We start from the raw sequence: 15585 nt of genomic DNA, 5'->3' as shown, positions 1-15585 counted from the left end.
ATATATGTTTAAGATTTTATTAATTAAATTATTCAAGTGACCATTAAACAGAGTTGAATCAATGTCAAACTGAGTTAAAAATGTCAAGATTAGCAAAATCACTAACAGCAAACTCAAGTATAATCAAACCACTTGAAAGATACAGATAGAAATAAATAGTGTTTATCCTAATGACACTCGATGTAACAAGTTTGAAAACAATAGATGCGTGGAAGCGCAACCCTTTTGATTTATCATCAAAGAATTTACTTTCATGTCTTTTTAAAGCTTATTTAAAAAGTTTAAGTTTAGGAGTTCACCTACAGTTATGAAAATGCCAGTGGATGAACTCAAAGAATTTAAACTAGCTCTCAACAGAAGGGACATTGCAGACTAATGAGGGAGGTAGCAAGAGAGGGATAGGTAGCGTTGGAAAAAGCCAATTAGTCCTTATTTGTAACACTCCGCTCTCCATGGTTAATAAGAAAGTCGATTTTAAAAATTGTAGGAAGCTGAAATACTATAGTTGAACCTCGACTTAAAAATATATATATATTTTTATTTTAAAAAAAGCATTAAGTACAAAGATTCTATGAATAAAATAACTTTTTTATTAAAATATTGATATCATAAAAAAGAGTGGACAGAAGCATTTATTAAAATTTCTCGAAGCCCATATTATAAAAATCATAACTTAAAAATTTTGTACATGATTTAGGCCACTGTCATGCCTTCTTGGATTAAGTCCCGTTCTACAGCTCTATCATCATAATTATTTTGATCTCGGGTGATTTAAAAACATAAAAATAAACTAAAATGAGTCAATAACTTAGTAAGAAACCCATCATAATCTAAACATACTTAACATAAAATTTTTTATATTGAGAACTTAAAATCATGACTGATTATATTGATGCTTATGCTATGCATAACTGATTTATCTAATTTGTTAGGCCAATCCATTAATTTCAGCAAATCCTTTATTTAGTTGAGCAAGAACGTTTCAACTTGCTCCGAACAATCCATCTTCCAACTCCATGATGTTACCTCCGCCCTTCCTGAAGCTAAAAATGTAGGCGTTCATTTTAATCTCTCCTCACATCAAAGTCTGATGCTTTTCAAAGATTGTCTCTCTAGGCGGCAACAAATAAATGAGATAAGATAAGATAAGTTGAGATAAAAGTTAAAAAAATATATTATTATATTTTAACATTATTTTTATTTTAAAATTTGAAAAAGTTAAATTATTTATTTTATTTTGTGTAAAAATTTAAAAAAATTGTAATGATTAAATAAAATGAGATTATATGAGATAAGATGAAAACGGTTGTGAAAATGTTTATTTTCGCACTTGACATGAGATGAAATTAATTAAAATAAAAGTTAAAAGTTAAATAAAATATTATTAGAATATTTTTTATTTTTATTTTAAAATTAGAAAAAATTAAATTATTTATTTTATTTTATATAAAAATTTAAGAAAATTGTAATGATTAGACAAGATGATAATAGTTATGAAAAAATAAGAAAGTTTTAGGTTGGGTTACATAAAATTAAACTATTTCATCTCATTTTATCTCATTTTATATAATTATTATAAATTTTTTAAATTTTCATATAAAATATAATAAACAAGATAATTTTTTAAAATTCTAAAATAAAAATAATATTATAATAATATGTTATTTAATTCTTAACAAAATATCTAATCTAAATTTATCTGCATAACTAAAAGAGGTGAAATTCGAAATAATATTTTTTAAATATAAAATAATTATTTCGACCAATCACATATTAAGTATATAAAGAATATAAAAAAAGTAACTATAAAAATTATTTAAAAATAAAAATTTTATATGTAGTCATTTTTATTTATTTATTTATATATTTTATTAATATGATTGGTTATATTAATTATTTTTTATATAATTATTTTCATTAATAAAATGTAAAAAAAGTGTGATTGTATTTAGGATAAGAAAAATATAGTTGTAAGCATAATTATATATTGATCTGTGTATTAATATAATATGATTAGTTAAAAAATAAATTTTATTAAAAATAATATTAATTTAAATTTTAAGTATAAATAAATCAGGATTGATAAATACAGACCATACCAAAACTCTTTTAAGATATCTCGAAAACAAACTCGCCTCTCCTCACGCCAACCGCTTGCCTCTGCGCTGTCGTCTCCTCGCCGCCAATGTGAGTCTTTATCTCTCTCTCTCTCCGCCGTCTCTCTCTTTCCAGTTCTCAGTGTGTCTCTCTGTCTCACACGAAATCTCTCTCTAGATCTGTAACTTATCCCAATTAGTCCCTCTCTCTTCCACTGTGGCGCCGCCGCCGCAACCCAAGGTATTTCGCCATCTCCTCCGCTTTGTCTCCATCTCAGTAAGCTATCTCCCTCTCTTTTTCCCCTATCTATCCGTTTCTCTCATAAATTTCTCTCTCTCGGAGGAACACCATAGCGCTACATCTCATGGATTTGCAGAAAGATCCTCCTACCTCTTGTACTCTGTGGAATTTCCAGAGTGTCCCGTAACCCTAGCTCTTGGAACTCACGTGAACTGTGTTTGTGTGTGTTTTAGCACTGTTTTAAAATAATGTAATAATTGTCTGAGATTGACTGTTATTTATTTTGGAACTGAGGTTGGGGATTAGGAGAACTATCAGCTTCCTCTGGTATGAAATTTAGTTTTAATAGAATCATTTTACTTTTTAGTTACATGAGATTTTACTTCGATTACCCAATAGACTGCATTATGGAGAACTCCGAGACGTAACTATAATCCTTTGTACTTTTTAATGTAGCTTTAATTTCATTTGCATCTCTTCTTCCTCATTATTTTGTCTTATAGATGCCTTCACATTGATATTTTTGAAGAGCATTGAAGTGCAGCTGCATGTTCTGCTGGTCCTAAGTGCACATTTCCGTGTTTATATTCTGGCCCTGGAGAAACTACAGTTGGATATAGCAACATATAGTGATTTGATTGGTGTGGAGACTAGAAGCACTGGTCTTGTATTAGGAGGAAGGGAACCCCTGAAGAATAGCTTTGCTTTTTATGCTTTGGGGGAGAGGATAAAAATTATGTGAAGTGGGGCATGCATGCATTGGGGTGCTTGGTAGGGTATGACCACTGCAATGAATGGGGCATTGGCCTAAAATTTCCCCAATTTTGACCATTACAATGAAACGTTGTTACTCCCCCTTCAAAGGACCCTTTCCTTTATATCATAAACCCAACTCTCTTCTCGATTCATGCAAATCAATGGCACAGATCAAGCAAGCACATGCCCAGCTGATCACCACCGGCCTTCTCTTGAGCCCTATCCAAGCCAATAAATTCCTTGAAAAGCTTGCCTTCTCAAGCTTTGGCTCCATCCTATATGCACGCCAAGTGTTTGATCAAATCCCCTTTCCAGATCTCTTCCTCCACAACACCATGATCAAAGCTCATTCACTGTTGTTCAATTCTTCCTATGACTCTATGATTATATTTCGGTCAGTGGTCCGGGGTCTGAGCCTTACGCCTAATCGTTACACTTTTGTGTTTTTGTTTAAAGCATGTGGGAACAATTTGGGGGTATTGGAGGGTGAGCAAATTCGAGTTCATGCCATAAAAGTTGGGCTGGAGGACAATGTGTTTGTTACCAATGCGTTGATTGGGATGTATGTGAATTGGGGCTTGGTTGAGGAGGCCAGAAGGATGTTTAATTGCAGCGTGGAGCGGGATTTGTATTCATGGAATATTATGGTTGGTGGGTACGTAGGGACAGGTGATATGGATCAAGCTCTGGAGTGGTTTGATCGAATGCCTGAACGAGATGTTGTATCATGGAGTACTGTCATAGCTGGTTATGTCAAGGTAACTGTATATGAAAAAAAAGAAATGACTACCTTGTATGCATGCTTTGCAAATTTTTTTTTGACACCTTGGTCAAGAATGTTGTTGCAATGCATTGTTTTCCTTTTCATTTTAGAACAATATGCTCCATTGTTTACGAATTACCTTTGCACCTCTAGAGTCTAGTTGGAATGAACATAAAGAGTTACCACTCCAAAAATGTTTTTTTTCTTCTCTTTTTTAATAAGTAATAAAAAAAAATGTTGTTTTCCTTTTATTAAACATTTTTATGGCCAGTGGCTTTGTTTAAAAGAGTTTGTGGTTGTTATCTTCAGGTGGGTTGTTTCCTGGAGGCCTTGGATCTCTTCCACAAGATGCTGAAAACAGGTCCTAAACCCAATGAGTTTACCCTGGTAAGTGCCCTGGCAGCCTGTGCAAATCTAGTGGCATTGGATCAAGGAAGGTGGATCCATGTTTATATTGAAAGGGGTGAGATCAAGATGAATGAACAATTGCTAGCTAGCCTCATAGACATGTATGCAAAATGTGGACAGATAGAATTTGCATCAAAGGTTTTCTGCAATGAGCGTGGTCTGAGGAGGAAGGTTTGGCCTTGGAATGCCGTAATTGGTGGTTTTTCAATGCATGGAAAATCCAAGGAAGCAATTGAAGTTTTTGAACAAATGAAGCTTGAAAAAGTTTCTCCAAATAAGGTGACTTTTATTGCCTTGTTAAATGCTTGCAGCCACGGAAATATGGTCGATGAAGGAAGAGGTTATTTTGAGTCCATGGCAAGTTGTTATGGAATTGAGCCTGAGATAGAGCATTATGGGTGTATGGTAGATCTACTGGGCCGTGCTGGATTCTTGGAGGAAGCTGAAAAGATCATATCTAGCATGCCAATGCCTCCAGATGCTGCCATATGGGGAGCATTACTTGGTGCTTGTAAAATCCATAAAGACATGGAAAGGGGAGAGAGAATAGGAAAGATATTGAAAGAACTGGATCCTAACCATATTGGTTGTCGTGTTCTTTTGGCTAATATTTATTCTGCTTCCAGGAGATGGAATGAAGCAAAGGTTGTGAGAGAGGAGATTGAATTAAAAGGAAGGAAGAAAATCCCAGGTTGCAGCTCCATTGAATTAAATGGTATGTTCCATCAATTCCTTGTGGGAGATAGATCCCATCCCCAGACTAAACAGCTCTACCTGTTCTTGGATGAGATGACAACTAAGTTGAAGATTGCTGGTTATGTTCCACAATTTGGAGACGTTTTGCTTGATATTGATGACGAGGAAGATAAAGAGACAGCCCTATCTAAACATAGTGAGAAGTTAGCTATTGCTTTTGGCTTGATGAACACAGCACCCGAAACCCCAATTCGAATTGTAAAGAACTTACGAGTTTGTGGTGACTGCCACGAAGCAACAAAGTTCATCTCCAAAGTTTATGATCGAGAGATTATTGTCAGGGACAGGATTAGATATCACCATTTTAAAAAGGGAAGTTGTTCTTGTAAAGACTATTGGTAGACATGAAGATTGGGTTTGCAATGGATCCAAGCCAATCTCAAATTGCAAGTTGTCCTAGTTTCCTGCACAATATACAAGAATTTGGCTACTGTGCATAACATTCTTTCAGCCATTTTTCTGCTGAAAATGTACCACATTGAATTGGTAATTCTAAGGGTGCCTCGTTTTTCAAGATGCCAGGAACTTTGGTGATTGAAATATGGTTAAGTTAACTTGCGGATGAATCATCTTAAACTTAGGAGAACTATCAGCTTCCTCTGGTATTAAATTGAGTTTTAATAGAATCATCTTACTTTTTAGTTACATGAAATTTTACTTCAATTATCCAAATGAGTGCATTATGGAGAACTCCAAGACCTAACTATAATCCTTTGTACTTGTTAATGTAGCTTTAATTTCAGATGCCTTCACATTGATATTTTTTGAAGAGTATTGAAGTTCAGCTGCATGTTCTGCAGGTCTTAAGTGCACACATTTCCGTGCTTATATTCTGGCCCCGGAGAAACTACAGTTGAATATAGCATCATATAGTGGTTTGACTGGTTTGGAGACTAGAAGCACTGAGTCTTTTTTTAAGAGGAAGGGAACCCCTGAAGAATTGCTTTGCTGTTCATGCTTTTTTTTTGATAGGTAAAAGAGATTTATTAAAGTAAATAGGCATAGCCCAAGTACGCAGGAAGTATACAAGAGAATACACCTAAGTACAATCTAAAGCAAAAACAGTACTGAGAAAAAGCATTACAAATGTTGATATCCCTCACAAGATTGTTCACCCAAAAATTTAAAGTGTTAAGGAAAAAGTCCCTAAATTCCGTCATTGTGCGTTCATGATCTTTGAAACACCTCCCATTTCTCTCAAGCCATAAACACCAGAATAAGCATAGGGGAATCATTCTCCACTCAGCTGAACTTCCTCTACTTCTTGCTGCACCTTGCCAGTAAGCCAAAAATTCGACCACATGAAAAGGTATCACCCAATCAATGCCTACCTTTGCAAATAATTCATTCCACAAAGCCGTCGCCATTTCGCAGTGAAGAAACAAATGGTTAACAGATTCACCATCGTTTTTACACGTGGTGCACCAGTCATCACATAAAAGCCCCTTTTGCTCAAATTATCGGTAGTTAAAACTTTCTCAAGCAACACCAACCAGCAAAAAAATGCAACTTTACTGGGCACTCTAGCTTTCCAAATACATTTCCAGGGAAATGTTATATTACCATGACTAATTAACACCTTGTAATAGGACTTCACAGAAAATCTGTTCTTAGTATCATGAATCCACTGCATCATATCATCCGTGGTCTGGTCAATCTCAGAACCATAAAGTTTTGCATAGAAATCAGCAGCGTCACTCACTTCCCAGTCCTGTAAATCTCTAGTGAATTCCACATTCCAATTTAACATGTTGTTAGAAAACAAGTAAGAATCTGCCACAGCAGCCCTTTTACATTTAGCAATCCTGAAAAGGCTAGGAAATGCTAATTTAAGAGCTAAATCACCACACCAAACATCATGCCAAAAAGAAAAAAAAAAAAAAACAAAAAAATATTGGACTCAGTCCCCACTTTGAAATTAGTGTTTTTGATAAAGTCCCCCTATCCCAATCAAATGAACTTCCATAGACCCACCCCAAACACCCCTTTTATTTCATTAGTACACCAATTCCCCCACATCCTTCCATATCTCTTTATGTTTGGGGGAGAGGATAAAAATTTTAAAGGTTTTTTTAAATACTTTTTAAAAAATAATTTCTCTGCCAGCTGTGAAACATGGTTTTTGTGGAAGTCATGCATGTAGCTTCTCTTGGCAACCACTCACTTAAATTTCAATTTCAACTCTTTGGGCATTGGCCTCTTTCTATTATATTTGGCTTCTCTATGAAATGCTTATTCCGTAGATTAACATTAATTAGTTGCTTCCTATATATTATTTCACCTATACATCAATATTCCTATGAGCTTAATTTTGCTTTCTAATTGTCAAGGCAGTCATTCTTACACGCATCCTGTGTATTTAAGTTTCATTCATTTTCTAATAAATTGAATTGTATGAAGTCAAAGCATGCTCCATATTTTTTAGTGAGGAATCCATATTTTATGAAATTTTTGCAGGTAACATTGATACATATTCCTGCATTACTTGCATTAAATGTTTCTAACTGATGTTAATGGAGTTTCGGTGGTTCTTACAAGTTTTATTCAACATATTACGTTTACGGCAGTTTATGGGATGACTTACATTAGATTTTGATCATTACGTTTACAACTCGGATTGTATTGTACATTCTCCTCTGAATAAAGCATCATTCTCATATACTTGGGCATTTGTCTGCCGCTATATATTTTGAAGCTTCATACGAATACAAGATGATTCACGAGCACTGTAAACTGTGAATTGTATATGTTTTTTTGGTGCCCAAAACCAATTGGATAAATTAGTGATTCTTTGCTTGATCTTTGAGATTATCAGGTCCATTTGCTGTCATTGATGAGCACTTCAATTCAATACTTCCAAATTGTTACGATGCAATTGGCTTAATTCTCATATTCTGGTTTCTACATCAGCACCAGGTAGTGTTCCAATCTTTGATCATTCCTATTTTTAGTTCTTAATGTTCTCTGTTGTTTCATGTTGTATTTTGATTATATCATATGGGGTTAGAAATAGCAGTTCTGATTTTTAGTGAAGTGTCCAAACTATCTGATTTTTAGTGAAGTCTCCAAAACAATTAGGTATAGTTTGGATAGTGAGATGAGATGAGATGGTTTTAGATGAAAGTTGAATAAATTATTGTTAGAATATTATTTTTTAATATTATTATTGTTTTGAGATTTGATAAGTTGAATTGTTTATGATAATTTGTGTGGGGATTTGGAAAAGTTGTAATGATGAGATGAAACGGGTTCTTATTGTTTCATTACTCAAACTGTGTTGAATGGTGATTCTGGTTGTGGTTAATTCGTAACTGATGTTTTACTTTTCAGCTCACAATGTCACGGCGATGGATTCCATGCTTGGATTTATATTTAGAGAAGATCGGTTATTTTTTAATATAGTTGTTATGTTTATCTTTTGAGCTGCCCAAGGATGATTTAAATTTCTGTCTAAAGATACATTGGCACAATTTGTAACTTGGAAGAGAGACTACCTTGGATGCTAGAAAAGGAGTGGTATAACTTTTTTTGATAGGTAGAATAGGAGTGGTATAACTAGGAAAATGATTAAGGACCCCACAACATATAAAAAGATTTTTTTTGTCTCCAGTTAATTTCTCCATTGTTGGGGTCATTAATTTTTTTAAATCCTAGACAAAAATATATATGTATATATTCTTCTTTGAATGAATACAGGAGAACTTACCATGTATGAAAAATCGGGAAGAAAATATGGTTGAGTTGATATTTTCTTTCCCAAAACCTCTAGCTTAAGACCAGCTGACCTTATTTGTCCATATCCTTTGTTGTAACACTTCAGGGATTTGGATCTAATGGCTTTTTTCATATTTTCTCAGCCACCAACATTTGGTTACAAAAACGTGGAGTCCCTCATGTAATTGACAGAAGATATCTCTAATGTTGTTGAGCTTACAAAATACTTTTAATCCCTTTTTAATTGGCCACACCTTATAAAAACTCCTGAAATTTGAAAGCGATGGAACTCATTTGCTGAGTGAGTAGAATTTGTTTCCAAGTCAACATATTGGCTTTCATTTTTCATTTTTTTTTTTTTTGATTGGTTGCTTTTATTTTCAAAATTCTCCCTCAATCCTGCTTATGTTTTTGCTAACTTATGTGAAAAGCTAATTATGCATGCTTTCAGGAAGAGTTTTAATCTTGATTAGAATCGTAGAATAAAGAAAGGTTTTGTCCAGTTCTGTTTTTTCTGAACTTTCTTAGCTGTAGTTTAACATGAGGAAAAGTTTGCTACAGCTTGTAACTTTGTGATTTCTTTGTTGGGTTGGTGAAAGAGAAGCTTAGGGTGTTAAATAGATGGAACTTGTAAAATTACTGACCTTCCACTGGAACTTGTGGACAAGCAGGGTTTGGAGTATGGGGACTTGATCTCCATAAATCCCCTCATGGTGGGCCATTTGCCCTTGTTCACTGTTAGTGTACTTAAATCACTAATTACTACTACAGCGCACTGGGAGATGTCTATCTTTTGGGAACTGTGATGCTGGTTTTTGGAATGGGTCTTTATGAGCTCTTTGTCAGCAATCTTGATGCTGCCAAATGACCATTGAAGGAAAAACTTCCATACAGATCTAATCTCTTCGGCTTATTCACTCTAAAGGTCAGTTCAAAATTTTTCAGCAATTGAGCAACTGCAATGCCTGTTAGCCCAAGTGAATGGGCCATAAGCCAACCTTGACTGATTGATGCTTCAGAACAATTATTTCTTCATTCTAGAAAACTTGACTGCTTTAGGTAGTAAAAGCATTGGGAAAACTGATCTATATGGTTCCTGTATTTGGTCATTAAAATTGATTTTGTCATTTCTTTTAGTTGAATCAAGTCTAGTAATGTTACTAGTCTTTTCTGCTTTTCCATGCCAGACTTACTAGTCTTTTATGCTTTAGGAATGTTACTTCCGAAATAATATGCAAGAGAAAAATAGTTACCTCTTTAGTAGTAAGGGTCTCTAAAACTAGTTTTTGCTCCATGACAAGTTCTGGCCTGCTGACCCATCCCTGTCCCCATCAATACATGGGATGTCTAAAACACTCTATGGACTGGTCAATATTTAACTATTGCGTCTATTTCGTAACCTTACACATGTTTTCTCACCTCTTTCGTTTCACTTTCAACAGAGGGTGAGTCTGAAACATCAGAAACATTTGAGGTGTCTGAGATTCCTGCAAATAGTCAATCTCATGTGTTGGGGAGCTTTTTGAACTTCTTTTGGCTGCCAACGAGTCCGTTTCTTGCATACGCTAGTACTGTACCTGACTCTCTTTAGTTGATCTATCCTTAGGTAGAGCTTTATGGTAATTTATATGCTTGTATTGGTGAACGTATTAGCTGAATTAGTTGTATGTTTATTTGCCAACGACGTACATACAACTCATTGCATGTTTAGCACTAGTGCATGTTTAGCACTAGTGCATGTTTATAGGTATCTACATTCTAGATGCACAAGTACATACAACTGATTTTGTGGTTTGGGGGTTGTATTTGGATTAATGAGAGAGCTGCACATATGTGGTCGTATTTTACAATTTTTATTTTTAATTTTTAAAAGTTTTTCGGGTGACTCATTTTCACCACAAATATATATTTCCCACAATAAATAGAGCCGGTATAACCTTTCCCTCTCAAATCAATCGCTGGAAAAAATTTCCATGAGAAAAATTGCAGGAAAAGGTATTCCCAGCATTGTTAACCGTGGTTTGGTACACTTTTTCCAACTTTATTTAACATGTATTCTGAGAGAAAAATTGCTGCAAGCAATTATTTCCGACGACGGCTAAAAATCTCCACAAAAAAGTTTTTCGAGAACTTTGACAGCTGCCCTCGCATGAGACAAAAATGTTGTCTGGTAATGTTTATTTGTGGCGATTTATTGTCGCAGCAAACACTCGTAGCGTGCGTCCCAATATTTTTATCAAAAATTTACATGATGCTGTAGAGAATCAAGAAAAAATCCATGATACCTGATTAATGCGTGATTCTTATCAGTTCACCTCACTTAGCAATAAATTAAGCATTTATAACTCCTCTTTCCTCCATCTCTGTAAATTAATCAACTTAAATTTTCATACAAATTAGTGTCCGGCCATTGATATTTTTGGGTATATGATTGCTGACAGAATATATGATTTCTTGTTGCGGATCCTTCACTTTCTGCTAAATGGTTTACCCAGTGAAGCTGATCATATTCAAGTTTCCCCCAACAGGTACACCTCTCACTTCAAGCTTTACAAGAAAAATCGAGTTCTGAGAAGTGCTGTTTCACTAGACTAGTTGATATTTATTATCAGTTATTTCTTATTTAAATTACTATTTTTTATTAAAATAGCCTATTCTTATCAATTTTTCTTATAGTGAATTTCATTACGAATGATCTTATTTGTGACAAACTTAAAAATTGCCACAAAAAGGCATTTAAGATGCAGAATTTGAATTATCGAGTCAAGCTGGGCACAAATAACTCGAGTTCAATGGATGACCCAAGATGATATATACATACACTAGCTCAATGGTATGCATTGATCCATCGGAAAGATGCGGTTGCACTTTATATTGGGGTAGTTGGTTTCTTAGGTAATGGTATTTCCAAGTTATATAGTGAATTTGTTGTAATCATGATTTTTACCGTCGATGCTATTTTGTCAAGTGGCCGGGTGAGTGCTTACAAACTAAATTTTGTGCCTTCTTATTTGGTGGAAGGAAAGGAAATTAAGCACAAGGCATTCATGTATTTATTCGATCTCCTTGAACTTGTAAGAGTTTATGTCTTGTCGATTCTTTATCTGATTGATCATATTATATAGTATGAAAAGGAAACAAATTTAGTTGCAGTTCCCATGCAGTTGGTTTGGATTTTACTTTTTTAGACAGCTAACGATAGTGGAACCTTAAAAATATATGCATGTTTTAAATTGTTTTCATGTATATACTATTGTTTGTGATGGACCTGTCACTCCCTTATTTTGGGAAAAGTAGATCTAAAGACACCTAGCCTATAGCCTAGTATAGGATCAAGTTTTTTAATTTGCACATCATCTGTATATATGTAAAACAAAGAATTCCCCAACCATCCATATACAAAGACATCATTTTGAAGAATATTTTATATTAAAAAAACGCTTGGTTTTTTGTTATTTTTGTCATTTCGAAACAACCCGATTATCAGGTTTTCATGTTATAAAATTGTTTTTCACAACGTAGTACTATATATGCTCAAGCTAGCTGCAGGCTTCAAGAGTAAATAATCTTCTCTGCAAATACACATGATGGCGACCGCTTATCTCCTCAAAGAAGCGCACATTTGAGAAGAAAACAGATTGGCCACAAATAAGAATTAATAGCCTCATATTTTCTCACGGGAGACCTCGTATTTTTCACAACTTGGGGAGATTTCTACGTGGAGGCAAGAATGATCACTATAAGAAAACTCCATATTTGTTATCAGTTAATTTCTTTATAAAATTACTATTTCTGTCCAAATGAGTCTACTCTTGTCAGTTTTTCTTATAGTAATCGAATTTAATTGCGAAAGATGTTATTTGTGACGAACTTAAAAATTGCTGCAAAAAGACATTTAAGACGCTGCATTTGCTACCAACGTTCAGCAAATAAAAATTGGTTAATTACCAAAGTTAAATAAATCCAAAACTAAAACATTCCACTAAATTAAGTTGCTGATAAATCTCTACGTATATAGTTATTTGCATTTTGGCAACTATTTTGTGTTTTTCACATCTAATTTAAGTGATGTAAAAAGTCATTTTTCTTGTAGCGTTAAAAGAAAAAGTAAAATCATCCTCACGCTGCTGCCTATCAATATAGTTGAAATCCAAATAATGATAATATTTATTCAAAGCTGCCATAGTTCTAATTTGGATCAAAGACATTCTGATCTGTGTAACCCACTAAAGAAGGACTAAAGTCAATAGGTTGAACCATATTAGCAGAATCAACCAATGCACCTTGATACTGAGCAGGACCAACTAATGTGCCTCAATACTGAGTATGAAGATTACTGCTGAATGATGAGGAGCTTCCTGCATGATTGAATTCAATGTTTGGTAAAGGCCACTGGTGCAATTCTCCAGCATCTACCATTGGTTCAGGATCTACAATGGCATTCTCCAAGTTCCAAAGGGTATCATTCTCCGTATCATTGACAATGTCAGAACTTTCATTATCCACATCAACTCTAGTGTGTGTTCTAGGAGATTTGTCAATTTTATTCTTAACCCTACACAAAACCCAGTCATCCAACTGGATAATATAAACAATTTAACGATGATGGTCAATTCGTGAATGAAAAAATTGTTAAGAAGGAAATAGTTTCTCAATTTTCTTATATATAAATCCTATGTACACAAACTCAACCATCCTATAAAAGGATCACTATAAGAAAAATGATTTTTTGCATCACTTATATAAATTGGATGAGAAAAACATAAAATGGTTGCCAAAGTTTTTTTTGCAACCAGTTAGTATTTTTTTCATCCAATTTAAGTGATGCAAATAGTTATTTATTTATTTATTTTTTGTAGTGAATAGAGAATTAATAGATAATTAACTACAAGAATATTTGGAAAAAAAAAGAAAAAACAGCGGAGCTTAAAGGAAATTGCAATTACTATAATGAAAGGTGAAAGGATGAAGAAGTACTATGTACATACCCTCATGTCATTGGCATCCCTTTTGTTTCGAGGAGGATCTTTGACGGTGAACTCATGCATAATCCAATTTGTTTTAACACCTTTAGGAGGTTTTCCCTTATAGAAAACCAATGACTTCTTAAACCCGATGCATTCTCCGTGTGATTCGATTGACTTGTCAGCTCCTGTGGCCTTCCAATATCCACCATCAGTTGATCGACTTGGACGAGTTCCATTTGGATACTTTCGATCTCTTGGTGTGAAAAAGTACCATTCTGTTTCTCCATAATCCTTGAATACCTCTTTGAATATGAACGGAAAGATTGTATTAGAGTTACACTTTAATACGCCAACAAAATTAATATATATATATATATATATTAATGAATTAAGAACCTTTCAAAAAAAAAAATGAAGAACAACCTAGAAACTAATAATTACAAGCACATGCATGAGATAGTGTGAAGATCAGCCTGTTGGCGTGAGTTGTTATTGTAAATAATCAAGAGGTTTTTTAGGCATCTGAAATTTGTAACATCCTGTAAATAAGGAAGGTTAGCGTGAGTCTAGGAGATAGATTTGTATAACAAAGATTTGTTTTTAGGTTTTATTCTTTAAGATGTATATGACCTACGGCTAAACATAAGACGAATAATATAAAAGATATAATTTTTTGACGTGGTATCTTCTTCGCACGGTTAATGCATGACACGCACAATGTCTAATCTTTAATAATATATGCGTAAAACCCCCACTTATGGATATCAACACGAGGAATTGAAAGAAACAAAACTAAAGCAAATATATTCAAAATCATGCAAATCATTGGCCTCTACCGATAAAGTAAAAAACTGGATATATGCCAGCTCATATGCGTGTTAATGGCATGAAAATCACAAGGCGCACAGAAACTAAGTACGTTCGGTACCCTCGAGGCTACCAAAAACGATCGATGAATCAATAATGTACGTACGTAGTATCTCACAGAATTCCTGAATATAAAACTTTGATAGCTGACATGCGACATGAAGGAAAAAATAGAGCGCCGTAAGCAGTTCCAAGCAAAGCATACACATGATCAAATCGTTCGTAAATACTACACTATATAATCTCTAGCAAGCTCAGATTAAAATTAATTAATGTCAAAAACTAATTGTGGAGATTGAGAACCTGAAAGAAACTCGGGTTTGTGACGATAGACGTTAGCCGACACGATCCAACTCACGGGCACTGGCTGGTTCGATATCTTTCTCTTCAGGTAACACTCGACGAGCTCTTTATCCGTTGGACAGAACCTATATCCAGGAGGGTGGGGCCTGAAATGTTCTACCAGCTCCTCAATGCTAGGGTTATGGAATCCATCGAAGAACACTGGCGATGGTGTTTGGGGATGATTTGTGGGGTTATTAACCGCCACAGCTACTTTTGGGGTAACCGAAGATTCCATTATATTCGGCAAGCTTACGTTCCTCACCCGACGGCAAATATGATGCATGTACTTCGGAATCTCTGGGGGAAGACGATAGTGGTGATAACACTACGTACGGACGTCAAGGCTTGAACTTCATCAACGTTGAACAAATTGTCGTCTTCCGCTTGGAATTAATAAACAAGTGATACAATTGTAGTAGGACAAATTGTCGTCTTCCGCTAGGAATTAATAAACAAGTGATACAATTGTAGTAGGAAACTATCTTCCTACCTTAAGTATAATTTCAATTGTATTGATCGTCTACTACATAGTTATATTTCAATAATTATATTTCAATCATAGTGGTTCAAAATTAAAATAAGCATAGTTATATTTCGATAATTATAACTAAGAAATATCTATCTAATTAGCTAGTGCTTATCTTGTATTGTAATTAATTATTATCATCATCC

General features: G+C 34.4%; 2 protein-coding genes across 16 annotated transcripts; one reads left to right on the top strand and one right to left on the bottom strand.

Moving 5' to 3' along the window:
• Positions 1-2096: 2096 nt before the first annotated feature.
• Positions 2097-11886, top strand: LOC122311840 (pentatricopeptide repeat-containing protein At5g66520-like). Of its 15 annotated transcripts, XM_043126575.1 has the most exons (8): positions 2139-2187; positions 2275-2337; positions 2867-3851; positions 4166-7936; positions 9406-9659; positions 10177-10340; positions 11176-11262; positions 11467-11886. In XM_043126575.1, exons 3-4 carry the CDS (start codon positions 3132-3134, stop codon positions 5360-5362), a joined length of 1917 nt encoding a protein of 638 aa, XP_042982509.1. In that variant the 5' UTR covers positions 2139-2187; positions 2275-2337; positions 2867-3131; the 3' UTR covers positions 5363-7936; positions 9406-9659; positions 10177-10340; positions 11176-11262; positions 11467-11886. The 15 variants fall into 15 exon arrangements, with proteins under 15 accessions (XP_042982508.1, XP_042982505.1, XP_042982498.1 ...); XM_043126574.1 differs by lacking the exon at positions 2275-2337 and having other exon boundaries at positions 2097-2187; XM_043126571.1 differs by lacking the exon at positions 2275-2337 and having other exon boundaries at positions 2101-2187; positions 2841-3851.
• A 1033-nt stretch (positions 11887-12919) lies between these two features.
• On the bottom strand, positions 12920-15236 carry LOC122311814 (NAC transcription factor 32-like). Its single transcript, XM_043126504.1, has 3 exons — positions 14872-15236; positions 13723-14003; positions 12920-13312 (listed from the first exon to the last, which is right to left on the bottom strand). Exons 1-3 carry the CDS (start codon positions 15194-15196, stop codon positions 13049-13051), a joined length of 870 nt encoding a protein of 289 aa, XP_042982438.1. The 5' UTR covers positions 15197-15236; the 3' UTR covers positions 12920-13048.
• Between the last annotated feature and the right edge of the window lie 349 nt (positions 15237-15585).

This window comes from Carya illinoinensis, chromosome 5 (assembly GCF_018687715.1).
Source record: "Carya illinoinensis cultivar Pawnee chromosome 5, C.illinoinensisPawnee_v1, whole genome shotgun sequence".
NCBI classification, from domain to species: Eukaryota; Viridiplantae; Streptophyta; class Magnoliopsida; order Fagales; family Juglandaceae; genus Carya; species Carya illinoinensis.
This window is presented reverse-complemented; position numbering and strand designations above follow the sequence as displayed.

Excerpts from the sequence above, each read along its gene's own strand:
- LOC122311840 (XM_043126574.1), top strand. The coding sequence starts at position 3,132 with ATGGGGCATTGGCCTAAAATTTCCCCAATTTTGACCATTACAATGAAA. Across the intron at positions 3,852-4,165 it reads TCATAGCTGGTTATGTCAAG|GTGGGTTGTTTCCTGGAGGC; the intron begins GTAACTGTATAT and ends TGTTATCTTCAG.
- LOC122311814 (XM_043126504.1), bottom strand. The coding sequence starts at position 15,196 with ATGCATCATATTTGCCGTCGGGTGAGGAACGTAAGCTTGCCGAATATA. Across the intron at positions 14,004-14,871 it reads CAAACCCGAGTTTCTTTCAG|AGGTATTCAAGGATTATGGA; the intron begins GTTCTCAATCTC and ends TCATATTCAAAG. Across the intron at positions 13,313-13,722 it reads GGGATGCCAATGACATGAGG|TTGGATGACTGGGTTTTGTG; the intron begins GTATGTACATAG and ends TATATTATCCAG.